The following is a 26,562-nucleotide window of genomic DNA, read 5'->3' as shown; positions in this document are numbered from 1 at the left end:
TTAAAGCTTGTGTATCATTAATCACGCTCATCGTAGTTCTTGCTTGTCAGTTGTTGACAATTAAGAGTAGATTTCCCAAAAATCTGTGGAGGTGGTCCTGCGAGTTGTGGCTGGTGAAGCCAGAGGGCTAGCAGTGTGAGTGTTGAACTCATGCTGATGGAGCAGTTCAGGGCTCTTCTAGCCACGTGGCAAAGGAATGCCAGCTCACTGAGTGAGGCTGGATGTTTGCTGTGAAGGCCTCAGAGGTCTATGAGATTTACTGACAGGACAGGAGCTTTTTGAAGCACACACAATGGTATACGTCTTTTCAATTGGTTTGACAATGTTCCCTTTCCCAGCCGGTTTCTAAAGTGTAAAGCCACACCGACAGGAGCAGCAAAACAGGATGCAAACACAGGGCCAAACAGGATCTTTTGCAAATGAATATGTTAATTTTAGCCTGGGGACACTGTTGTTGCTGTGGTAGCAACATTCAAAATCTCACCACATTCAAAACACAATCCAAACTGTCCTGACCCAGGGTTCAATGGTCGTTGAATGTGAGTAAATTTCACTGGTTGCTTGTTGTTGTTTTTTATTTATTCTTTTAATTTCGTTTCTGACTTAAGCTCCCTACGACAGTCGCGCTCATGTAGGCCCGTGGGCCCGTGGATTTGATAGTAAGACTGTGTTATTCTTTAGCTCTGGCCAAGTCTTGCACTTGTAGACTGACCTCTTTTCAAACCATGCCTATGTCCCTCCATTAGACATTAAAATACCAAAGGCAGACTTCGCCCAAAACTCACGGAAGCTGTGGTCTCCACCCAAGTTAGCCCACACATGCTTAATGCAGACATTTTTCACATTTCGCTTTGATGTTGAACCCCTGGCACAGACTTTTGTGGCGTGGTTTTCAAAATGCTTGATGGTTGTTTGGAAGAAAGAGAGAAGTGAAGGTTTTTTTTGTTCTGTCAGTTCAGCTCTGCGATGACACGAGCATGTGTTATTAACAATCGCTTTCACACGCAGGCGCATAATGAATACAAATATCTGAGTACAAGGTGGGCTATAAAGCGTGCATACCTAATCACATCTATCAGCCTATGTTAGTCTAACGTTTCCTTACAGTGAATTTCAAGGACCTCTTTCTTCCTTCCAAAAACACTGTCTGGTTTTTTAGTGGAGCGAAAAATACCGCAAGATAAATAAAGTGATATGCAAAAGTCTTGAGCCGCCCTCATTTCTCTATAATTTGTTTCCAAGGAACCAGACTTTGTTTTATTATTTTTTAAGCAGCTTTGAACAATAGTTCTCCAGGCTTTCATAGTTTTCGAGGAAACTGGAAAAATGGAGGATAAAAGAAGAAGTGACAGGCCTAAAAACTATCCACAGCAGATGAACTGTATTTGAAAGTCATGCCCTAAAGAAATAGGGAAAAAGTCTGATCAGATGGGAGGTCAGGCAAGAGGTCCAACAGTGAGTGTTCACAGCCATCTGTAACACCTGATGGATGCTCTGTCATGTTTGTGGCTGGATTTCAGCCAGTGGTGATGGGAATCTTGTCAAAATTGATGGAATTACGAACACACCATCAGATGTTGATCCACCATGCAGTAACATTGGGAAAGTAACTGATTGGCAAAGGTGGATCCCAAAAACAGTGCCAATACAGTAAAGGCAAACCCAAATAGTGTTCCATTGTGTGTTTTTCTATCAGTCATGGATTGGCCTCCCCACAACCCGGACCCCAACATTACTGAAGCAGTGTGGGATCATCAGACAGAACAAATATATAATGCCAAATCGCAACAACAGTTGGCTCAAGGTGCTTCATAATGTAAGGTTTAGACCCTACAACACTGCAGAGATGCCCCCAACAACCATGAGTAACAAGGAAGAAGACTCTGGCAGAACCAGTCTTAGGGAACGGCAGCCATCTAAAGATAGTCACACCAAATAATCCAGATTGTTACAATTCTTTAAACTCCGTTTCGCACCTGATATGCTACATTTATGTTGACATGTTTTAACAAATCGCTGCACCTTCACTTTATTGTGTTATTATTTTAGGGAATGGAGCCCATGATGGGCTTCATTGGTGTTTGATATATAAATGCTAGTTACTCAATTTAAAACTGGCTATGATGGAAATGTTTTCTTTTTTCTTGTATCAAAATGAATCCCAGTCAAAAACATGCTACAGTTTTAGTTGCATGTTACATTATTTTCATGCCGATGTTCTTGTGTAAAATTGAAACTTTTCTTTATTGCAAAGCTGTCAAACACACTTGAAGCTGCTGAAAAGTTTGACTCTTTGTTGTACCAGGACGTACTACACAAAACCACAGAGACCTCAATTTACAGGCTCCCATGGTTATGCCTCTATAAAGCACGAGTAGTAAATATGCTCCAACAGCTGCCCGATGTTGACAGACTGGCTCATTCTACTTCTGTGCTTGGTTTTCTCTCTAGTGTTTGTCTCAAATCCTCCTGTGTGCTTGAAATTTTATCTTGTTGATGTGGGTGTAAGCTTACTGTGTTTCAAAATGCCTGTAGACTTAGTGTGGAGTGGCACTGACTGTCCTGTAATTTAAAGCAATTCGTTATGGTAAGCCGGAGTCATGCAGTAGATAGAATCCAGCTGTGTTGTCAACCTACCTTAAAATACTTCAGCGTTTTAGTTTACAAACCCTTAAAAGAGCTCGATGTAACATAAGGAAAATGCTTAGTTTAGTCATTCTAATAACAGAATAGGGAAAAACGTCATTTGCCTAAAGCAACCTATGAGAGACTCTTTGCCATAAGATGACGTCAGGCTCTTATGTGTCTTGCCTCCTCAGACGGGGCATGATGGTGCGGGCCAAGCTGAGGGTGTAGCCACATCTGGCAGAGACCGCTGAACTAAGCAGGCGCCTCCGTACACCAGACCATCTACTGCAGCTGGGAAGATGGGAGAGACAGAGGAGGAGAGGGACAATGTAGGGAAGCTGTTTGAGAACTTCATCCAGGCCTCGACCTGCAAAGGAGCCCTTCAGGCCTTTAACGTCCTCTGCAGATGCCAGAACCTCGACCCCGCAGAGCACAGCACCTTCTACAACAGTCTGAAGGCAAAGGTTACTTCCTGGAAAGCAAAAGCGCTTTGGAGTAAGCTCGACAAGAGGATGTCCCATAAGGAGTACAGAAAAGGCCAAGCCTGTGCGGGCACTAAGGTTGGTTTGATTACATCTTTGTGCATCTACTGTACATACTGCAAAAAAGTCATATGAGGTGTTGACATGATATATTCTGTTTATATTTATCAACTGCTCTCCACAGCCCCATAAATTCTTTGATTATTTCCTGGAGTGACCTGATGGCTGAGCGATTAGTGTTCATAACATTCCCAGAGGGCCCCGCCTATGCTGCAGTTCATTCCCCTGGTCTTTTCCCCCAAATTTCCTGTTCTTGTCTCTATCACATCTATTTAAAACCAGAAAAATCAGTTAAAAACAATGTATTCTCTAGCTTCAGAAGGACAAGAGGCGTTTCTAATCTGGTTTAGGACAGTTCTGTTGATGTGTTGTTTCTGCGGCCATGTTGCTATTTTTAAAAAGTCTCCTTGTTAGTGGTTTCGAGGATCCTTTACCCCAGACTGCAGAGTCTACTGCATGACAGCAGCTGTTTTGTTGGGGTTTTTTATAGAAGAAACAACGATAGACGTCATCTTTTTCACACCGTTTTTCATTTGCTTGACAAAACCTTTCAGCAGCCAGCTCTCATATTTTGACTCTAAGCTTCACTTTTGAGTTTAGTGGCTGAAATAAAGCTAGTTAAAAGTTAAAAGTGGTTAAAAACAGTAAAGCTGGGAAAATGTTTAGTCTGATGGGGTTTCTATCTCAAGCATGTATCTTTCAGTTTATTCTCGGTATGCGCAGAAAGCTAACAATGTGTTGATTGGCCTGAAAGTCTAAAAATGATCACAAAGCTTGGTTCATGCATCATTAAAGTTGATGTTTTATGATTTAGGAAGTATCTTTATGGTTTCGTCTCACATGACTCCTTTTTAATTGTACCTCAGTTCAGGGGCAGTCTCACTGAGACCCTGCTAAAGTGCTCTACAGAGTGCCATAGCTCAAGTAGTCTTTATTTTAACCTCTACTTGCCCAGACAGTTACTCTTTCACTCCTTTAACAGCTCTCAACAGACGGGGCAGGAAATGTTTTCTGCTGCAGACAGGTGTTATATGACAAAACTGGAATAAATACATCCTGAAATTTTCACAAAGACAGATCAGCCAGCAGAAAAAAATATAAATTGCATGCATTTGCATTTTATTACTATTAAAGACAAGGGGGAAACCAAGAAGACAGCTGTGTGTTGCTTTTTTTTTGACTGTCGTGTAAAGATTCAGTCCTATTCAGACAGCAGATTAAATGTGCAATAAGAGCGCTATTCAGGGGGTAGTCTTGAAGTGCATGATGAAAAACAACTTGCAAAAGGGACAAAAGAGCCATAAAAAAGGGTGTGTGTACAGTATCCTGTGTATGCGGGCGTGGGGGCAGTAAAGGTGATGACGGAAAGTAGAAAAACCCAGAGGAGTGTGATTACCTTGCAGCCATCAGCAGCGCTCAGATTGAGAGAGCTTGTTTTATTGCCCAGAGAAGCAGACAGCATCAGTCAGCAACTGTGATTATTTGGCCCCAGCGTTACTAAAATTGGGCTCGTCTCAAAGGGTTGGAGCCAGGCCCGCGTTATTATTGAAAATGTGTTTTTAAAATGTGAGCCCGGTTTTACTCGTTCTGCCTGATTTAAGCCGGCGCCCAAACAGGTAATAAGAAGGAAAAAATATTTTTTGAAGAAAGTGTGACCCTTAAACTTCTGAGCCAAAGCTGTTAATTCTGACAATCCACAGAGTTGTGTTATAAAATGTAGACGCTTAGCCAGTGAGTGGTGCGTAGTGAATTTGTGATTGTGCAAATGCCAGAGATTTAATGAGCCAGGTACACTTGCACAATGTTTTAATTACTCATGGCCAGGCGGTCTGCCGTTACGTGATTAAAAGCGTCTCCTCTGAGAACCGCGAGGTAACGAGTCATTTTTATGACAGCGCAGCTCTTTAACACTGACAGATGTGATATCACTCAGCACCTCTTCGTCTTCTTATTGCTGCTGTAGCAGTAACTTTTTTTAAAAGGATGTAATGTCATCTGGGTTTTATTACCGGACACAGCTGGCTGAGGTGACATGTGGCTGTAGCTTGTGTCTTTTTCGTGAAGTTTTACTGCCTACAACAGAATGAATCTTTTCATAAAAAAGACGAGTGATGTCAAAGTCATTTTACATCGTGGGCTGCATATGGCTCACTGTGATCTTAAGTTGGCCAGATCAGCAAAACTCCATTTTCTGTCATTGTCAAGAAATTTAAGTACACATTTAATCCTTGTGATATCTCAATATAAGAAAAAGAAGTGCAGTTTCAACTTTATGACTCAGTTTATCTACATGCTAAAGAAATCCAGCTGTGGTAAATGAAATATGTCAGCCTGACTTAAAGGGTAAGAAGTTCTGGTAGCTCATCGTATTTTAAACTGTCGAATCAATGTAGTTGTAGACCAAAGCAATTGTTTATCTGTTACTTAACTACTTTGGTGCAGTATGAATGGCTGTGCAGGAGGTTGTTATCAGCAGGAAAAGCTGTACAACTTATGAAAATACTGTTAAAAGTCCAAAATTCATGCCCTTCTTCACATTTTCCAATGCTGTCCAGTGGGCCAGATTGTAGTCTTCGGCAGGCCAATTCGGGCCCCCGGGCCTCAAGTTTGACACCCTAATATAGACAAAGACATTTTCAGTGCACCTCACAGATCTTTTTTTATAATTACACCTGATTTAAACACATATAGGAGTTTTTCTTGTAGCTTCTCTTCAGTTCCAGTTTTACGTTCCAAACTGCATTGTGCGTATACATGAGCCTGCATGACTCTGCCAGCGCATTAGCATCACCTGCACATCAGAGAAATCACCTGGAAACCTTTACATGTTTCTTTTACATGAGTTTTGCATTGTCTGTGAGCGCACGCAGGAAAATAAACAAAACCAGAGTCACCGCCTCCCTTTTGTATGTCTGCTTCAAACAGTCAAATTGCACTTTATAATCATCTCCCTTTATGCTTCCTTGTTTTATGTTATTACCTGTATGCATTAGTGTGGTATTTTGTCATGAGCATGGGAATTATTGCACTTTGAGAGGTCAAATTGACCATAAATTTTGACCAACAAAATCAAATTAGTTAATGCTCGAGTCTAAGTAAATGTTTGTGCCACATTTAAAACAAACAAACAAAAGCCTTCAATCTTGTTTGTTAGAAATCATGCTCCCAATAAAGGGATGGTCAGATGGACAACAGCAATACAAAATTCCTCTGTGACTGTGACACTAAAAAGTCACAAAATCTAAAATGCTGCTAGAGGTCCAAAACTCCAACGCGTGCCTGTATTATCTTCAGGTGACTGTCGCTAATCTGCTTTTCCCCTAATAAAAGGAGCAACTGTAAATCTTTTGGCATGTTGTGGTCAGACCAAACAGCCTTACCAGTAAGAGCGGTAATGCAGCGTAACGGTCCAGGGTTTGTTTGTGTGGGTTTACCTTAAGAGATCATTCATTTCAATATGCAAAAATTGTGTGGCTGGTTTTAACCCTATAAAAACTAAACTATGAGATAATTGCCAAAAAATTATGTTTTTTTCCCGTTTTAACTGACAAATAAAAAAAAATCAGTTTTATTTTTGAGTTTTCGTTTCTATAATTTTTTATATATTTGGCTTTTGTTTTTGTTTTTTTGCAACTTATAGCTCAAGAATTATTAGTTAAAATGTATTGTGCAATTTTCAAGGGTTTGGGGAAAAGAACTTGCACTGATGATGCAGATGTCTCAAAATGCTGGTGGCTCCGTAGTGTAGTGGGTTACAGATTTGCCTAAGGAGTGAAAGATCCCCAGGAGGAGACACAGATCCCTTTGGGGTTGCATTAAAAAGAAAAAAAAAAATCTGTCAAGTCAAACATTTGTCACTATCTGTTGTGGTGAGCCACTGTGAGTGATGGAGCAGCTGGAAGTTGCTTTATCTTAGAAATGTAAATGTTTGCTCTGTTTCCTTAACCTCCTGAGTCCTGTATCCTCATATATCAAGATTAGCCTTTTTGGCACCTCATCTTTTGTACTGCTCAATAAAGTGTTTGAGGCTTTGTAAACAATAGTGACTTTATTGTGTTATGCTGTAAAATAAGCCTATTGTCCCCATATGAGGACATAATACTTTGTGTATAAAAGAAATTCTTAGTTTTTACTTATCAGTTCCAAACAATCGCAGATAGAAATGAAAAAAAATACCAAATGAGAGGTCAAGTCTCTGGAGGTTAAATATGATGATGACGTGAATTGAGTTTTGCAAAATGCACAAAATGAAAACACTAACTTTTGCTCTGATTGCTATTTTCTACTGTTTTGATCCTATAAAAATGAGTTGACAATATAATGTGAAGATGAATAAATAACCTCCTGATTCTCTCCCGATGACAGAGCAGAGGCCTCTTGGCTATGCTGTGCGTTCACACCAAACTGTGAGTTTATCACCAGACTAACTGGGCTCGGTGATAAGGCAGGAGACAGATGTCAGGGCTGGGATGAGAATGAGGTCACAGGTGGGCAGCTGAAAGGAAGCGTTTGTCCTGACTCGGCAGATGTGGAGCTGGCCCTCAGGAAAAACCTCATATCTGGAAAAATATATGAGCGAATGGAAAAGTGGTCAAACAAAGGGGACATCTTTGCTAATTATTGCTGGAGAGATCAAAGCGGTGATGTGAGTTTAGGAAAATTGGACACACTGTGACGACACATCTGAACAAACCGATTTAGCGCTGCTCTGCTGCGACATCGTGGGGTTTTTTTTGGTTTTTTTATTTTAATTTTTACTTTTTTTTTTTTAGCATCCTCGATTTCGGTCTGGCTGTGAAAATAGCTGGTTCGCTTAACTTCCTCTTTGTTGAGGAAAACAAACCTTGCCAGTAGGCTTGTCCAGGCAATGCTTCCACCACCTGTTTGTGCTCCACACCTGAGAATACCTCATTTTTATAACCTCGGGCAACTCATGGTTCAACATTGTGTTCTTCATCACACCTGGTGCTCAGCTGCTCAATGCGAGAGACAGTGCTGAGTGATGAAAACCCAGCTGCTTGTTTTTGGCGCAGGGAAAGAAGTCGATTAGGTCATGATGTCGGATTGTCTCACAGAGCTGATACATATTAACCCTCCTCACTCTTTCTGGTTGTGTAGTTGTTGGAGACTCAGGATGGCAGGGAGTGAGCTGCTATAGATCTTTGTGTTGGATAAGTGGCAAACCTTCCAAGAAAAGTGAAAGAAAAGATATTTTCAGCATTTAAAATGTGGTGAGGCTATTGAGACAGGAGACAGTCCGCCTTGTTGCACCCAGCAGGAGTCGGAGCTTGCCTCTGGATTAAATCTCAAAAGAATTGAGACACATCTTCTCTCTGCACAGTTCTCTGTAAAGCCTCTTAATGTGCTCATAAGGAAAGGAGAGTTTGCCAGCACACATGCGTCACTTCTTTCATCTATCACTCAAGGAATGATGTCATGTTTAAACCGCACATTCTCAGACACACGCAGTAGCCTCAGTGAACTGACTTCATGCATTTTTGGGAGAGGCTGGTGCGTGAATAACGAGATAGATATGCAAAGGTTGGTTTAGGTGGGTGGAAGTTGTTCGCAAATATCCATTTTTGGGAAGTTCCTGACAAATGCACCACTTTGGGCACCCGTAATCTGTCTCTCTCACGTTTAATGTGTTTTATTAACAATCCTCACGCACACCGGGTGGTCTGGGGAAGTTATCCTAAGACACAATAATTCTCTGAGTCAATGCCAGTCTTCCTTTAGGGTCTTTAAGTAAGACACTCAACCTCTAAATGGTCCAGTGGTGCAGTGAAATGGTACTCTCTATCGTGATCTATGCAGATGTCATAATGCTTCTAGGCATGTTATAAACAAGTTGGCTGTGAACTATTTTTCATCTGGGACTCTGCAGGAAAACTCTCAGCCTTCTGCTATTAATATTGTACAAAGACTGAGATTTTTGCTTGGTTCCTTGTGTTGCTAATGAGGTCAATTTGTCATTCCCTCTTATTTAGTGCCTCATCATCGGAGGAGGTCCCTGCGGCCTGCGGACTGCCATTGAACTTGCCCTACTGGGTGCTAAAGTGGTGGTGATTGAAAAGAGGGACTCTTTTTCCAGGAACAACGTGCTCCATCTTTGGCCCTATACCATTCATGACCTGCGGGGACTGGGGGCCAAAAAGTTCTATGGAAAATTCTGTGCCGGAGCCATCGACCACATCAGTGAGTATCTGAAACTACACCGGCCTTTGCTTTTCTTTGACCTGTTGTCACAAATTATTAACTCCAACCTTAAAGTGCTTTATGCTGCAAAAAATTTGACATTAAGGTGCTGTACATACATAATATTACCAAGAGTCTGGAGAAATTTCTGTGCACAAGGGTACTGGATGCCTGTGAAAACTAGTATGCCTGTGATCTTCAGGTCCTCAGGTGGCAGCGCATTAGAAAACAGGCAGGATTCTGTCATGGAAATCACTGCATGGGTTCAGGAACACTTTCAGGAATCATGCAAAGAAGAAGCCGTGTGAACATGATCCAGACAGGCTTCTCTGAGCCAAAGCTCATTTAAGGACTAAAAAACTGATCTGTTGTCAGATGAATCAAAATTTACAATTCTTTTTGGAAAACATGGAAATTGCATCATTTGGACTATAAAGTAGAGGAACCACCTGGGTTGTTACCTGAGCTCAGTTTAAAAGCCTGCATCTCTGATAAGTTTGGCAAAACAAATAAAAACAAAGTGACAAAAAAGACCTGTTGGGCTGTTGGACAGATAGAACCTTTTTAAATGTGTGTCGTTGAGGGCTCATCTTTTTTACCTTTTCTGTCCACTGGGCACTAAATGTTTTGATTCAGCTCATTCAGTTGTACTGAAAGCAGCAGTAACAGTCTGTTCATTTTCTAGAAAGATAAGCACAGAAACTGCAGTATTTGGGGAAAAAAAGGACAAAAAAATAACATTTTGTGCTTCAGGGTTTAGGTTTTTCAACTCAATTTAGTTCAGTTAAATAAATTTTTTATATATACGGATAATTAACTGAAAATTAGCTGCTGTACACCCACCTTTAGCTAATATATTTTACCTTACTGAATAAAAGCAGGTGCAGCAGATTTATGTAATAAAACTAATGTTGGGTAATTATATTAGTTTCTAGTTTCACTTGTCTCCATAAATCTTCCTCATAACTGCTTTGGTTCTTTGTTCATACCGAGGCTGCTAGCTCGTGGCTTGCTCTGAGCTTTCCCTTTGTTCTCTTTTTTTAAAATGTCCGTGTTCAGCCGGGTGAGGGTGATTCAAGAGTCTGTAAGAGTCTGTGGTCACCTCGCAGTTTACTTTGGGTGTTTTCCTCACCACTGCATGTGTGTTGTGCATGCATAAAAGGGACACGTGAGTCTGATTGGCCGGTGGCCGGTGGTCGCTGGTCAGTCAGTCGGTGCATCTTTAATTTTAATCATTTGTATAAAACTCATTTGTACAAAAGAAGCAATCCATGATCTCAACGTTCCTTTTGTATAAAGCTTTCAAATTTTCAAACAATGAGCTGTTTCCTCTCAAGATGGTGTAAAAACTGGCAGGCTTACATCTGTGTCCAAACATTAATCTGAATCTGTCTTGCAGGCATTCAGCAGCTGCAGTTGATCCTGCTGAAGGTTGCCCTGATTGTTGCCGTGGAGTTTCACATCAATGTGGAGTTTGTCAACCTGTTGGAACCTCAGGAAAATGAAGGTCGGTTTCATGTCCAAACAACAGATTAACAGCGAGTTTGTCTTCACTCGCTGACAGTTTGTTTATTAGCCGCAAGATTTGGGGAGATTTAAAAGGCTGAAATTGTACAGCTTGGTGTTTTAATAAGGTGAAGTTGAGATTTTTAACAATGTGTTAAGCTCAATGAAGACGTTTCTTTAGAGATCTATACTGTGGAGCTTCCTGGAGGATTTGTAGTAATCCTCCTGCTCTGCAGCTTCGGCTCATATTCAAGGCTGGTTAGACAGCGAAAGACTTTTCATCCTGCAGTATTTAATTTCCTTGACAGCCACCGGTAAACACGAGATAAACATTGGCATTGAAGTACTTTGCTATCATATTTGGATGAGGTCAGCAACGGTTATTTTGCTCAAATGCATATCTGATACAGGAGGACTTCATGTATTAGAAAGCAGTGAGAATAAAAGTGTCACTTTCCTTTTTTTTCCCCAACTTAATGGCATTAACTGAGCGCTGCTTCGTAAATGACTACTTGACCCTCACATCCTGCATTTCCCTATAAGCTCTGAAGAAGAAAATAGCGAACATGCTATTGTGCTGTTCCTCCAGCTGTAATATCAATGCAGTGATAACAAGAAGAGCCTGGCCTAAATTTAGACACAAACTTGTGTTCTGTGCTCTGCTGCGACGGACTTAGCCGTGCCTTTGACATCATGGAATGCATTTTCCACATGATGATATTGCACAACTTGCCAAGCTGTTCCTGTGCTGGTCTCACACTTCTGTAGCTCCCACTTGCACGCTTAAAATGGGTCATAATAAAGTTGAAAGAGTACTTCAGACTTTAATTATGCTGATGGTCTGCAGGCCAGATGCAGTTGACCTTATGCTTTGAGTCTCTTACTTTCCTGCTCATCATAAAGCTCTATTTCTCCTTTTGTTCACTCTATGCTGATGACTTTAGAGTTGCACAAGCATGGCAGGCGGCGGAGCGATCCAGGAAGAAAAGGTGTTCTTATCATGTAACATTCCCCATGGCATGTGTTATTGTTCTGTGGTGGAATATTCAAATAGGAATGAAAGGCTGTTGTCCTAGGATTTATATTATGTGGCTTTTCGGCCCTCTCAGTTTTACTCTGTCTTTCAGGGGTTGGGTGGAGGGCTGCAATCCAACCTGCTGATCACCCCGTGGCTAACTTTGAGTTTGATGTGGTGGTGGGAGCTGACGGACGCAGAAATACCCTGGAAGGTGAGAAGACGGCAAACAAAAGTGATGAAGAGTATAGATGCCTCAAGGATGTACTGTACTTTTAGACCTGATGAACCTGTTGCGACTAAGAAATTGCTCAAAAATAGTTTAATAGCAGACCTATTGTGCACTTTACAGCCCTTACATTCCTCCAGACTTTTTCTGGGCTCTCACTTTAAATAAACTTGAGGCACGTTATTACAATGCTATAAATGAAACCCACCTTTTGCAAACTTGCACTTGCACGGAGCCATTGATCTCTCCCAGTGGGACCGGCTGCACACAAAACAGCCAAAGCTCTGTACATAAATAGAGCAGAGCTGGGGCTCAGCGCAGCAGCTGATGCTTTCCCCCTGGATCGGTTCCATCATCCCATCTCCATCCGTCTCCTCTCTTTTAAAAATGCTGTCATCTAACGACCAAATCGCAACAAATGCTTATTCCTAAAAAGGGCATTCTGGGGCAGAACAAAACGTTTAGCTCATTCCCCAATTATGAAGACTCCTGGGGGAAATAATTTTTCCCTGCAGTGAGCTTGCTTTTGTGTCTTAGCTACGGTAACATAGAGCAAAATGCTCTCCGTTTGTTGTTGCTGGTTTTGGAAACGAGCAGTGAAGTGACGGATGACATTTAACAGTGACAGTGCGGAGAGGCTGCAGCACATGCTCAGAGCATCACTTCTGTACCGTCACTATTGCACACATCACTTTGTTATATGGAACCACTTGATTTCCCCCCTTCCTCGTAGCCTTCACACACTCATAGTTGGGAGTCTTTCATTTACAAGTTGGAAAAGAAAATAGTTTGATTTGCCAGTAAAATGTTGAACCTTAATTTGAGTTATTTTGGTTATGGGACTGAAGAATGCATGATGTTTTTATTTTTTTTGTTTCCTGTGTCCATTTCTGTTCAAAAGATCTGACATTGGCAGTCATCAGCAGAGCTATTCTGCTACTTTTGTATTTAAAAGATTTAATTAGATTCCACAAAGATACTTTTAAAACTATTTTTGAACTTGAATTCTTACACCTTGAATACATTGTTAATAAAATGAAAGAATGCCACATACTTTTGGTTCTGAAGGCTAATTTGATGATACGTTTGGCAGTTTACTTCTTCGGGCTTTTTACAACACATAGCTTTTTGTTTCCTTGTCGCTAAAAAGAATCACCTTGGCAAGCTGCCTCTTATCCTAAAATGACTTCCTTGCAGTTGTGGTTTACTGCTAGATTTCCTCTGGAAAGGATGATAGGCCTTTGTTTGCTTGTGAAGATTAACATCCCCATTTCTTTCTCTCTTCCGTCTTTATTTTTTCCATTCTCCCAGGTTTCAAAAGGAAGGAGTTCAGGGGTAAACTGGCAATCGCCATCACAGCCAACTTCATCAACAGGAACACCACCGCAGAGGCCAAAGTAGAAGAGATCAGTGGAGTGGCTTTCATCTTCAACCAGAAGTTCTTTCTTGACCTCAAAGAAGAGACAGGTGGGAAGGGAGTGCAAATAGACTCATTAAACCTGGCAATTTCAGAGGCTTAAATTTGAATAAATGCCTAGTTAGTCAGTATCTCATGCTGAATTGTCTTGAGTCCAGTATCACCAATGCTTTATTGTTGTTTGGTATATGATTTTTATCCCCTTGGTGGGTAGTTGCTAGGTAACGTAATGATGTCATATCATCCATATTGAAATTTTTGTGTTGATTTTGTGATGTTACGATTGTGAAATAAAAACAATGTTATGCTTTCACAAGGTGTTATAGGTGCATTAACACAACAAATGAGTCATTTTGTTGGTAGATGGTTGCTAGGCAACATGATGACATCATGATATGTGACATAGAGAAAAGCCCTCAGGCGCCTAAGATGTACCTGTGTGCCAATTTTGGTTGCTCGACTCCTGATAGTGTAGGAGGAGTCTGTGGGCAAGCAAACAGACAGAAGGAGATTTAGTGTATTATAGTAAGATTACAAACTGGGTGTTACACTATGTTGTTATAGTTTTCACTCACACATCCAAATCATTGAATTCAGCTGTTCCGATCACTTCCATGGTCACAGGTGGATAAAATCAAGCACCTACACCTGCAGCTCCGTGAATTCAGTGAATTTAGTGAGGAATTCGTTACTAAATATTTCAAGTCAACTGTTAATTGTATTGTAACAAAGTGGAAGTGATTGAGAACGACAGCAACTCAGTTATGAACTCACAGAGTAGGGTCAACAGAGGTTACCGACTTTCTGCAGACCTACAAACTTCATGTGGGCTTCAGATTACCTCTAGAACAGTGCCTACAGAGCTTCATGGAATGGGTTTTCATGGCTGAGCAGCTGCATCCAAGCCTTACGTTACCAAACACAATGCAGAGTGGCGGTTGCTGTGGTGTAAAGCCTGCTGCCACTGGACAGCAGTGGAGACGTGTTCTCTGGAGCTGCAAATCCCACTTCTCTGTCTGGTAATCAGATGGATGATTCTGGATTTGGCAGGAGAACGGTGGTTGTCAAACTGCTACAGTTTGACACTTTAAAAGCATGTTAAATATTTGATGAAACACATGCAATTAAAGAAAATGCATGTTACATCATCCAATTTTTGCATTTCAATTTTTTTTCAACAGTGGATGAGTCTTAAATATCACACATAATAATGGATCCAACAGGATCAGCCACAATTATCTGTTAGATGAAAACCAAGCTGTTTAGATTAAACTTCTCTGTGAGACCACTAAGTCACTACAGACCAAATGCAGCAAAAATCAGATCTAAAATCTTCAAATTCACTAAAAGTTTCAGGGATATTTTGCACAGTGTTCTCAATACCTGAAGAAATATCAAGAATGTTGTGCAGCGACTGTTTTCATTATTTTCACTGGGATCATTCTGAGCCTCCAGCAATAAAAAATAAGAAGTCTGTTCATCAGAAAGAGACACTGATGTGTGAAGAAACCATTTATTTAAACCCCTTTCAGCATACAAAAGCGAGTTCAAGCTTTCATCTCTGTGGAAAAAGCTTGTTGGTGATTTTTATGAATTGTAGCCGTAACGCAAACTTGTCATTTGTCACAGGTATTGATCTGGAGAACATTGTGTACTACAAGGACAACACACATTACTTTGTCATGACTGCCAAGAAACAAAGCCTGCTGGACAAGGGAGTCGTCATCAACGTGAGCAAAATACACTAGCTCCACAGATCTGCTGTAATCTTATTTCATGCTGTCTGTTTTTTTTTTTTATTTATTATTGTTATTTATCTTATATTTTAAAAATAAAGAATATTACAGACAATTTACAGTTCAGGTTTCTTATTCCAAGAATTAATATCGTAAAATACAATAAATTTGAAATCGTCAAATCTTTTGTTTATTTCTAAGACTGTGTCGGTCATGTGTTAAATTCATTGTATTGTAATTTGTTTAGCCCTAAGCACTGGCTTCAGGAGAACCATAACCGCTAACAGATGCAGACAGATGTTGGCAGAACTTGATGCTTCAGAGATTTCGATTCAGAACGATTTGATTTTATCATTTATAAATCTGTGCTCATCAGTTTTTCTTACTTACTTTTCTTTATTCACTGTCTTCCGTTGATTTCTTTCATAAACAGAGAGCTTTTGTTTCGCTTTTGCACACAAATTCATTGTGGTTGTTCTGACTGCTTCGGTCCGACAGGATTACTCAGACACAGAGATGCTGCTGAGTGGTGAAAACGTCAACCAGGAAGCTCTTTTGTGCTACGCCCGAGAGGCTGCTGACTTTGGCACAAACTACCAACTTCCCACACTGGACTTTGCCATGAACCATTGCGGGCAGCCAGATGTAGCAATGTTTGACTTCACTAACATGTACGCCTCTGAGAACGCTGCTCTGGTCAGGGAGAGATTTGGACACCAGTTGCTGGTAGCACTGGTTGGCGACAGTCTGCTTGAGGTAAGACAGCAAGTAGCAGAATCCGGCATTCATGGCATGGATATTTAAATTCCTCTATCCAATTGCTGTGGGCAGAAGACCGGTAGAAAGCGGTCGTTTACAGTTTGCTCTGTCTCAAACTTGATGGTGATGTTGTCTGGAATCACTAAGGGAGCAGAATTTTTGTGCTCTGAGACAATGGTGGTGGTCCAGAAGCACACAGGGACATTTCAGGAATCTATTTAGAGACATGGGCAACCTGAGCTTTTTTAGGAAAGTGTGTAAGATATTCAAACTTGGATAGTCAATGCTTTGGTATGTGACATGACAGGGTAAAACATAACAACAACAGAAATACTAAAGACATCCCAAATTCCAGACAAGACCAAACTTTTCTCTAATGGAGCCACATTTTTCTCATTTCTTTGGTTTCCCATCACTTTTATTTTTTATTGTGTAAGCAGTCTCTCTGTAAAAGGAAATCTGCACTCAGAAAACATAATCACCCCCTAACACTTCATGTTTGCAGTTTGCTTAAGCATGACTTTATTTTTCCATTATTTCAACTTCTATGACCTGGAATCCAAAAAGCTTGTCTCCTTTTTTTGTATATCCCCCGATGACCAAGAGAAGAAGTATGTCAAACAGACTAAAAGCCACGGCACGATGCCTCTAACAATAACTGGCAAACTTGTTGTGTGTTGCTGTGTAGCCCTTCTGGCCAATGGGAACAGGCTGCGCCAGAGGCTTCCTGGCTGCCTTCGACACGGCCTGGATGGTAAAGAGCTGGGCGCAGGGTCAGCCGGTCCTCGAAGTGCTGGCAGAGAGGTACCCACACTTTATGTTGGGCATTAGTGAGCGCCTCCTATAAATCTGTGCTACTCAAACACATTGTTCACATAATCAGCATGTCAAACTCATTTTACGTTGTGGGCCACGAACAGCCCACTTTGATCTTTAGTGGGCCGGAGCAGTGAAACTCACCTTTCTCTCAGTGTAAAGACATTTAACTACACATTTAATTTAACTTAATTAATTTAATATTTTAATATAAGAAGTGCAACTTTAGCAGTACATGTCAGTTTTTCTACATGATAAAGAAATGCTTTGGGCTTAATAATAATAAATCTTTTTAATTGTAAGAAAAAAATGCATTATTGTTATTTATTTATTCATTTGTGTGTAACATTACAGAAAAAAACTCTGCTAGCTCATTGTGTTGAGTTTCCTGTAATTATAAAATGGAATATTTCTGTTAATTATTTTTGAACCAAGTGAAAAATGTTGTTATTTAAATGTTTATCTATTACTTACTTACTTCGGTCTTTATCAGCAGGAAAAGCTATAAAACTATGAAAATACAGTTAAAAGTTTATATCCTCCTTCACATTTTCCAAAACTGTCCCGTTGGCCTTCTTGAAGGGGACTGATCCTTGCCCCCGGGCCTTAGGTTTGACACACTGGCATTAAAGTGATGCAGTAATGCCTCTTGTCTTGGTACAGGGAGAGCATTTACCGACTACTACCACAGACAACCCCTGAAAACATTGCCAAAAACTTTGAGCAGTACACCCTAGACCCAGCAACTCGATACCCCAACCTCAACTCTACCTGCATCAGGCCTCACCAGGTGAGATGTCAGCAAATCTGTCAATGGATCATTTAAATACTAATACTAATATCTCAGTTCCAACAGCTTTTTCTTTGCCTTTCTGTTTCAGGTGCGTCATTTGTACATTAGCGGACAGCTTAACCCCTGCTCTCTCGAGCGTGCCGCTACCATACGACGGCCTGTCAATCTCTCCAGACATGGTAAGGGTTAAAGGAATTGAATGCCACTGAGTCATCTCCGGTTATTCACTAATACTATAACTAATAGGGTTTCTTCTCCTTTCAAAGGCTCCTAATGCAATCATTGTAGCCTAAATCTCCCCCATTCAGTTCCTTCCCTTCTAACAGAAGTAGTAAGTCGCCAGAATTAACTTCAGTTTAGGGAATAAGTCACGATATGAGGTTTGTTTTTACATGTGGGTTCATTGAAGAGAGGAAACTATGAAAGAAACAGTCAAACACACATACATCCCTCTCCAATATCAACAAAACTCAATGTCACGTCCATAAAACAACCCTGCGTTTAAACATTAAAAAAAAAAAAATCAATGACAACATTTTGAAACCCGAAGCGAAAAGTAAACATTGGTGCCAGAATTCTGTTATATTCTGTTTAGTCTGATTATTCTCGCGCTACTCTGTGTGTTTGAGTAAAGCCACTTTAGTCAGTCCTTCGCTCTTATGAGCAAGCACGTACTTGTTTCTACAGGTTTGTGTACAAACCCCAGCACCCACTCTAAACATCTTCTTGCCACTTTATGTAACAGCACACTATTTGTTGGTTTGTCGTCGTGACATCATATCTGACATCATAACCACCGAAACTTTCTTCTAACACAGCCTGCCTTCTTTTCACTGCTTTTTAAGAATTTGATCATTTTAAAAAATCGTCTTTTTTGTGCTTCTGTGGCAGACTCAGAGGTCAGACCAGCGAGGCTTCTCACTTGGTGCCAGAAGCAGACGGAGGGCTACAGGAATGTGATAATCACAGACCTGGCGTCTTCTTGGAAAAATGGTATCGCCCTCTGTGCCCTCATCCACAGATTCAAGCCTCAGCTGATGTACGTATCAACTGTCAGATAATATCAACCTGCAGAGCCACAAACTGATCCCAAACCAGTTGCGTTAACATAGTCGTAGCATGCATGTATTCACATGAGCGTTATCTGTTTTCCTGAGAAGATGAACTCCATGAGCTCTTCAAAAACAACTAGTTGTGAGGAAATTCACATCTTAAAATGGAATGCTAAATATGCCTGGTATGCAATGAAGGGCACTGATCTATATGTGTGTTTATCTGATCTGCTCTCTACCTCCTTAAAACTTGTGCTGATAGATGGGTAAAAAATACTTCATGCACAGCTGTCCCCGAACTAGCTGGGTGCTCACAGGAGTGTGCAGCTGTGTAAATTTCATACATGTCAAGCCAAATTAAATAAATACTAGCTGCTCCAGTACCCATAGCAATGTGTGTCCAACAGAATTACTATTGACTTGTATTTAATTCTAAAAAAAACCCAAGTTTTTCTCTCTATTGATTCAGAGCTGTGGAGAAAAACAGCTAATCAAGAACAAAGAACAAAAGCCATACTTTCATTCTTTGCCACGTTTCAGATCAGACTGCTTCTCACAGCATGGATTTAGTAACTCTAATTTTATCCTCTAACCCCTTAATTAGTGCCTTCATACCTTGCCACATGCCACCACAATTTCATCTGGTCCTGTAAGTTTCCAGGAACCACTGGCATTTTTCCCCTTTCCTCTTTTCCATATGCATGACTGTCAGCAGAGCAGACAGCAGACAGAGCAGGTTCACAGAAGAGAAAGGCAGAAAAAAGTGAGCCTGAGCACTTAGCGAATAATGCCAGAGTTTGTGTGCTCTGCTGCTAGGTTACCGCTCTTGTCTTTACATTACTTCATTACTTCTGAAGTCGTCTGCACACTGTCCACTTAGGTGACGACATAAAGATGCCGTTTCCCCCATTAGAGGCTACTGGCTGCTATTTTCTCCTGCATTTGAGGAAAGCGGTTCTTTGGCTGTGTTGGAAATAAAAATGTGTTTCTGAGTGACGTCATTCCTTTGCACATGTAGTCATTGTCAGTCACATGAAATGTACAGTTCCCTTAAAGAATGTCACTTACACACCACACATGTCCGCAGTGCATCTTAAATAATATAATAATATTTTGGTGAGCCCATGTGAGTTGGAGCCTCAGTTTCCTGTTCTTAGATGACAGGAGTAAGCACCTATTGTGGTCATCTGCTTCATGTGCATTCAGGGATGCTCTTCTGCATACCTTTGTTATAACAAGTGCTTATTTTGAGTTACTGTTGGCCTTCTGTTAGCTCAGATCAGTATTCTGACCATTTTCCTCCAGTGTCAACAAGTTATTTTCACAAATTTTCTCTTTTCAGGCCATTCTCTGTAAACCATAGAGATGTTTTTTTTTTTTGGGAAAATCCCAAAACGGTTTCTAAATTACTCAGATCATCCCACATTTAAAGTCACTTAAATCATCTTGTGTCCATAATATGATTCCTAGTTAGAACTTCATCAGGTCATTTTGGCTGTGTCTAAATTTAGTCGTGTGATTGGCTGCCTATCTTGATTACCAAGCAGTTAAACAGATGTACCTAATGAAGTGGCCACTGACTGTAAGTCAACGTAATACCCATATTTTAAAAACAAGTTTTTATGTGTTTGTTGAGGAGTGATTTGGGAAATTGTAAACCAGTACCAGACAAAAGCAAAACAGTCAAAAAACTCTGACCACTTGTGTTAAATTACAATAAAAACACATAATATATTTATACTATTTAATACTCAGTGTGACTGTTTTTGCCTCCATCAGAGATTTTGACTCATTAAACGACGAGGACCACGTTGCAAACCTCCAGCTGGCATTTGACATCAGTGAGCGGGAATTTGGGATTCGTCCATTCACATCTGCGAAGGAGCTGAGTAAAGAGGAGGAGCTGGATAAAACCAAGATGATCAACTACCTGTCCAAGTTCTACGAGCTCTTCCGCGGAACGCCTCTACCTGCATCAGGTGCCCTGCTCTATTATTCTGTGTTGTTAGTTATAGCCACTGAAGCCTGGTATTCGTAATATTTCTCCCTCTGTTTTGTTTTTATTCCTTATCTTTTACACCAAATTCCATCGGTGTTGAAGGTCTTACATTTCTTTGGATTTTCTGTGAAAAAATTCGCATGTTGTTCCATCCTGTTAATCAAGTGTAATGGTATGAGAGGAATGTGTATCTGCACCAGCACTGCGAGGTTGCACAAGTCTGAGATTCTCAACAGCATACAGCTGTCTGTCTCAACAGAAGTGCTTTTAAAATTTCTGCCTTAACTCTTTTGGAATATTTAACCCCCAACTTCTTACTTCAGCTTCACTGTTTCAGGGAAATGAAAGGGGGTGTCCTCTTTTCTCCCAAACCACTCTTACATATTCTGTGATCTGTAAGGGAATTTCACAATAATGTGACGTTACTGGCTGTTCACGGTTGAAAAATGTGAAGCTGTTAATGCAGTCATGTGTTATTCTGCAGGTTCCAGAGGAGTGGATGAAAACAATGAAGATTATCCGTCGAAGGAAGTCAAAAGTAATAATAATGTGCTCAATTTTGCACTGACCAGGAAACGGGTGCCAAAGGTAACTCTGCGCAGAAGTGCAAGTTTTTCTGTTTGTTCCTTCGGTTTGCTTTATTCCCACTTGTTATTGATTAATCATGACTGTCACATATTCCGATTTTTTTCCTTGCTCTTTGTTTTTAGGAAGAGAAGAAGCTAGACGGTACAGACCCCATTTACAAAAGAAGGCGGAAGTTCTATTTGGAGGAGGTTTGTTAGCATATACTTTGCAAGTGCATAGTTGATCCTTTTGCAGGTTTTTTTATGCAGTAAGTTTTGTCTGTCTCTCTTTAGGCCACTAACTTGGCCAGTAATGGCTCCACAGTTCGAGACAGGCCGGATCCAAAGGAAAATAAAGTGCGCTCTATGGCTACGCAGTTGTTGGCCAAGTTTGAAAATAAACCGAACTACACCATCCGCAAAACACAGGTAGAAACTATACACCAATATGTCTCGCAATGGTATGTAGATTTTATTTTATTTCCTGAGTACTAAGTACTGTATGCACTACATTTATCTAAACAACAGTCCAGAAATGGTAAAATCGCCATAGAATTTTTCTTTTTATTTCATGGATCATAAATATGATTTAAATTTCCCCAGTTATGAGCTCGATTCACAGTGGCTTGTGGTTTTAATCTGACAAAACTTTCCTTTTTGCTAGTGCCTCAAAATCTTCTCTTGTCTGATTTTGCTGCTGGTATTTAATCTACTCATATGTTTCTGTTTCTGTTCTTTTTACTAACCCTCTGCAAAATCACAGTCAGACTTGGAGGAGTCCTCATTCCTCCGTACTCTCGACCTCACTGACGGTCTGCCCGTTAAACTCAGACCTCCGGTCCCACCCAAACCTTCTCCTGTGACACAGGTAGTCCAGAACTGCACAAATTAGACAAACCAAATGCATCTGAAAAAAGTGTTTAAAACCTATAAAATTACAGCATATATGTACTTCATGTAGTGGATTTTAGTAACAGATGCCACTATTGTATAAGGCTCTAGCAGAATTCTTCCAAAACAGAGGTTTTTGGGGATCTTTAAAAGGCCATACTTGTGGTTTTGCTTTCTTTGGGTCTGACTGACACGGTCCCTAATTTTACTCCATAAACCAGCTAAATGCCTTCATGCTTGACTGCAATCACATGTTGCACACGCACACTCAGTGAAGCTGGCACAAAACTGAAATCTCAAAATTTAAAATACACAATTAGACATCTGTTTGTTACTTAAATCAAGTAAACAATGCTTACTTTGCAGTTAGCTTTAAATTCAAGCTTTATTTAATTTTCACATTTGATATATGTTTAAATATTCAGAATCACACATTATATGAATATAAGATCCACGCCTGTATTACAGATAGTCACTGAACAGGCTCAGGATGAAGCAGTTTGTGGACAAACAAGAACTCTTTGATAGAAAAACTTAAAATTTTAAAGTCACTTGAACATTTTTTGGAATTTCACATACATTTACTTACATTCCAAGATGGCTGCTTATTATGTTTGCGAATAGTCGTAGCCAATGAGATTAAAAAAAAAAAACATTGTGTCCTATTCAGCCACTGCTGAAGTCAAAGCATTGCATTCATTAGCTGAGCTGTTGGAAAACCAGCAAAAAGCAACAGTCAGCAATGTCATAAATTCTTTCATTCACGTTGAGTCTTCGGTTGCTGACTTGCAGTCTCAGATGTCAGGCTGGTTTTCCAATTCTTGAGCATCCCCCAAATAAATCTTCTTTAAAAACAGGTTCTTCTTACACATGCATGACCACGAGATGGTTACATAACTCTGGGAAAACATAAAGCAAACAGGCCCATATTGATATATTACCTATGCGGGCTGATTTTCATACTGTGCTAGCATGACTAATGTCTGCCAAGGGGGCAGGAAATCAATGTGAAAACTTGTGCTGTGCTTTAAAATGGCTGATTATTTTTAGTTAATGGGTTGAAACCATCCGTATGGCTTTTTACAGTATCTGATCTCTGAGTGGATGCACACAAAAACAAAGGATTCGTTGTTTGTTTGCTTAGTGACGAGTTATAAGAGCTCACATGTTCATTGTCCCTTTCAGTTTGGAGTCAGTATCAGAAAAGCAGCACAACAGTTAGTCCGCCTGCCTCCAAAGACTCTGCCCAAACCCCAGCTTCAGCCCCCACATCCATTTTCTGTAGTAAAGCTCAGACATGTCGATCTAGCGCATGCTGAGACGAAGCCTCAGCTGGAGGGTGCAGAGCCCCCTGTTTCTCCTTCCTCCTGTCAGTCAGCAGTCCATTTCATGACAAGAGTCCTCCATCGTCTCAAGGAGGTGGACGAACACATCTCTGAGGTGAACAGTGCCTCTTCTTTTATTTCTTTAACTCCTGTTTTCTGTCTGTTTTTTCATTCTGTCCTCTTTCTAAATCACTGTGATTGTTGCGTTTCTCAACAAGGAGTGAATGTTGATTATATATCATTTTCTGATTATACATTTAGGCTCGTGTAATATGCAGTCTGATGGTGAAGTCAGCCCCTTTATTATCCAGCCTGACAAAAATTTGCAAGAGTAGTCTTACATATTTAACGCTATATTTAGCGTTGTTGGAAGTTTTTGGCCTTTAATTTAGTCTTTTTTATGATCCCTTACAAAAGTTTTGAAATCCATATTTATTTATTTTTTAGAGCTATCAGACTGTTGCTAACTAGCTATCAAATTATTACCACTCTCAAATCTGTCCATGACTGGAGTCAGAAGATCGCTAACTTAGCTTAGCATAAACAGTGAGCGCAGGGGTAGAAACACGCAACTTAGTTTGTTTTTTTGTTGGACTGCCAACAGACACAATCTCTGATTTATTTCTGACTTGGCAAGAGTCAGGAAGATATTAGAACTTACAGCTGTTCTGTGGGAGGTTTTTGTTCCCACTGTTGCAAAGTGCTTGCTCATAGAGGAGTTGCTTGATTGTTGGGATTTTCTCCAATAATGTGAGATTCTCCAGCCGACTGATGTGAATTGGCGCGATATAAATAAATAAACAGGATATGAATTCACGAGATGTTTTTTCCTCATTCCACTGTTTATGCTAAGCTAAGCTAACCCCCTGGATCCACCTCTAGACTGACATGAATGGTCCACTGACGCGCCTCTGATTTTGAGATTGTAAAAACAATGACGCTATTTCAACACATAAACTCTGACTAATGTCAAGAGAATCAGCCACAGAAACTGTGTGACGTTTTCCTTATTTACATGTTGATTGGTTTAAGTGTCGCCTCTTGTTCAGACATCATACAGACTTTACACTATGGAACTGACTGATTAGAGACTGTTTAATGTCCAATCTGACTGCTTTGGACATGTGTATTTTCAAATATAGGTCAGCCGCTATGTGAAAATGTTCCTTTAAGCTGCTGGCTTCAGATATTTTACCCACGCCTGTGTTATTAATGTTGAGATAAATTACATCATTATTTTAGTCTAATCTGAAAATGAGTAATTGTCCTTTTCATTCATGACTTTGGTTGAACTCATATACTAGTCTCTCATTTCTCTGCCAGGACTGTGTGACTATCCCGGTTTTCTGTTCCCATACAGTTTGAGTAATTACATCAACTCAGGTGTGAAATTAATATAATAGGGCGGCTTTTCAAACTGCGACGTCTTTGTTCTCCTCTTGACAATAGACACTTAGCTGTCGAATCCTGCTTCTCGTTGAGAAGACGATAGAAAGGTCTGTCATCACTTACGTGCGCAGTGCTTATTAAGCATTTATTAGTCTGCCTAATTTTGCCTGCGCACACAAAAAGGGTTGTTGGATGAACTGATGACTTTTCTTTTGCCATCCTGCAGAAAAAAGCTCAGACACAACAGGTTAGAGAGTTTCATGCAAAGAGTATAAAGGAAAAAGCCATCCACCTTAGCGGGTTGTTCCCAGGAAACGGTTCTGATGTACTTAAGGTGAATATCTCCAGCTTGATGTGTGATCCCACACTATCCTGTGTGTCTCTGTGCTCCCTGCCCCTCAAAGTGTCCTCATTTGCACGTGTTTTAGGACACAGTTGTGGCATGTTTGCAGTGCTCTCCATCGTTCATTAGTTTTCTAGTGTGTTTATTCTTTGTTTCAATAGAAAAAAAGAAGTACTTTAACCTCAGATTTCTATTATTGTCATGTGCTTTGCATGAGAGCTTTGCTTGAACTGCTGTTTCTGCCCTTTGCTTTTAATTACTGGCAGTCCTCAGAGGACAGAAGTGTGTACTCTTGTGGTTTCACTGTTAGGGTTTCTCTGCTCCACCCTTCCCCAAAAAGCTGTCTCCAACTTAAAAAGCCCATTTCAACCCCCCCAAATATCCAGTTTATGTGTTTTACTCCTGGCCTGTAGTGTTAATATGGTGTGCACCATTTATAGTTGGAAGTTGGAAGTCCAGTTTAGAAAGTCAGAACAGCCCCAACTTTACAATCCAAATTAGCATAAGGGAACGTAAACAACGGAAAAGCTAAAATTGGTCATCTGCACAGTCACTGTTGTGTGTTGACGCTACCTTTTCCGACTTTTCTACTGAAAGGTACAGGATTAATCCATTTACGTATTTCATTGTAGCTTGGGAAGAAACTGCTGGAGGTGGAAAAGGAGCGCTGCAGGCCAGAGAGAAAAATATGTAAATTGGATGCCGTTATAACAGCCAGATATTATAGCAAGAGTTACACTAGTAGAGTATAAAGGAACAACTCCTGGTAGGTAATTATAATCATCAATTATTACAACCAGTGGGTACACATGAGTAAGTAAGTACATAAGGGCAGGATCATTGAAAAGGAAGCTGAGACTCAGCCTCAGTGTGTCAGTTATAGTGACAGATCTAAAATTCACTTGTATGATTTTGCTGTTTTCCCAGGGCGGCTCAGTACGAAGGGCGTTTCCCCCGTCGGGTGACAAGTGTCACTCGTGTCAGAAGCGTGTTTATATGGTGGAGAGGATCTGCACCGAGGGGCTTTACTTCCACAGGGAGTGTTTCCGCTGTTCGACCTGCAGCTCTGTTCTTCGACAGGGAGCGCATGCTTTCCACTCTGAAGAGGGTATGCTTCTCCAAATGGCGTAGCCACATATTACCTACATGGCACAGAATAACTGAAATGGCTCATCTTGACCTTCACTTTGATCTTACAGGGAAACTCTACTGCAAACTGCATTTTGATCAGCGGAACAATGGGACGAGCATACGGAGGACTTTCTCTCTACCCTCAGTGAGACCTGTGCGTATTTATCCACCTTCCTCTGACAATGATGGATGCAAGGTGTCTAACTTCTCCTCCCATCACCTCCTTC

At 40.6% G+C, this 26,562-nt stretch overlaps 1 protein-coding gene across 7 annotated transcripts in view; it reads left to right on the top strand.

Annotated features, from left to right (window-relative positions):
* Positions 1-26,562, top strand: part of mical2a (microtubule associated monooxygenase, calponin and LIM domain containing 2a) — a 59,320-nt gene that overhangs the window by 8,671 nt on the left and 24,087 nt on the right. For 4 of the 7 annotated variants that reach the window (XM_026168053.1, XM_026168036.1, XM_026168045.1 and 1 more), the window contains exons 2-21: positions 2,820-3,188; positions 9,161-9,368; positions 10,768-10,875; positions 12,002-12,103; positions 13,430-13,585; positions 15,165-15,265; positions 15,770-16,027; positions 16,719-16,834; positions 17,510-17,636; positions 17,728-17,818; positions 18,531-18,678; positions 20,471-20,670; positions 21,175-21,278; positions 21,401-21,466; positions 21,551-21,685; positions 22,020-22,124; positions 23,333-23,587; positions 25,088-25,195; positions 26,132-26,312; positions 26,404-26,489. In XM_026168053.1, the coding sequence (XP_026023838.1) occupies positions 2,928-3,188; positions 9,161-9,368; positions 10,768-10,875; positions 12,002-12,103; positions 13,430-13,585; positions 15,165-15,265; positions 15,770-16,027; positions 16,719-16,834; positions 17,510-17,636; positions 17,728-17,818; positions 18,531-18,678; positions 20,471-20,670; positions 21,175-21,278; positions 21,401-21,466; positions 21,551-21,685; positions 22,020-22,124; positions 23,333-23,587; positions 25,088-25,195; positions 26,132-26,312; positions 26,404-26,489 (2,916 nt within the window). In that variant the 5' untranslated portion in view covers positions 2,820-2,927. The remainder of the gene's footprint in view (positions 1-2,819; positions 3,189-9,160; positions 9,369-10,767; positions 10,876-12,001; positions 12,104-13,429; positions 13,586-15,164; positions 15,266-15,769; positions 16,028-16,718; positions 16,835-17,509; positions 17,637-17,727; positions 17,819-18,530; positions 18,679-20,470; positions 20,671-21,174; positions 21,279-21,400; positions 21,467-21,550; positions 21,686-22,019; positions 22,125-23,332; positions 23,588-25,087; positions 25,196-26,131; positions 26,313-26,403; positions 26,490-26,562) is intronic. The other 3 variants (XM_026168029.1, XM_026168062.1, XM_026168070.1) reach the window with 3 other exon arrangements.

Source organism: Astatotilapia calliptera, chromosome 1, assembly GCF_900246225.1.
Source record: "Astatotilapia calliptera chromosome 1, fAstCal1.2, whole genome shotgun sequence".
In the NCBI taxonomy this organism is placed as follows: Eukaryota; Metazoa; Chordata; class Actinopteri; order Cichliformes; family Cichlidae; genus Astatotilapia; species Astatotilapia calliptera.
This window is presented reverse-complemented; position numbering and strand designations above follow the sequence as displayed.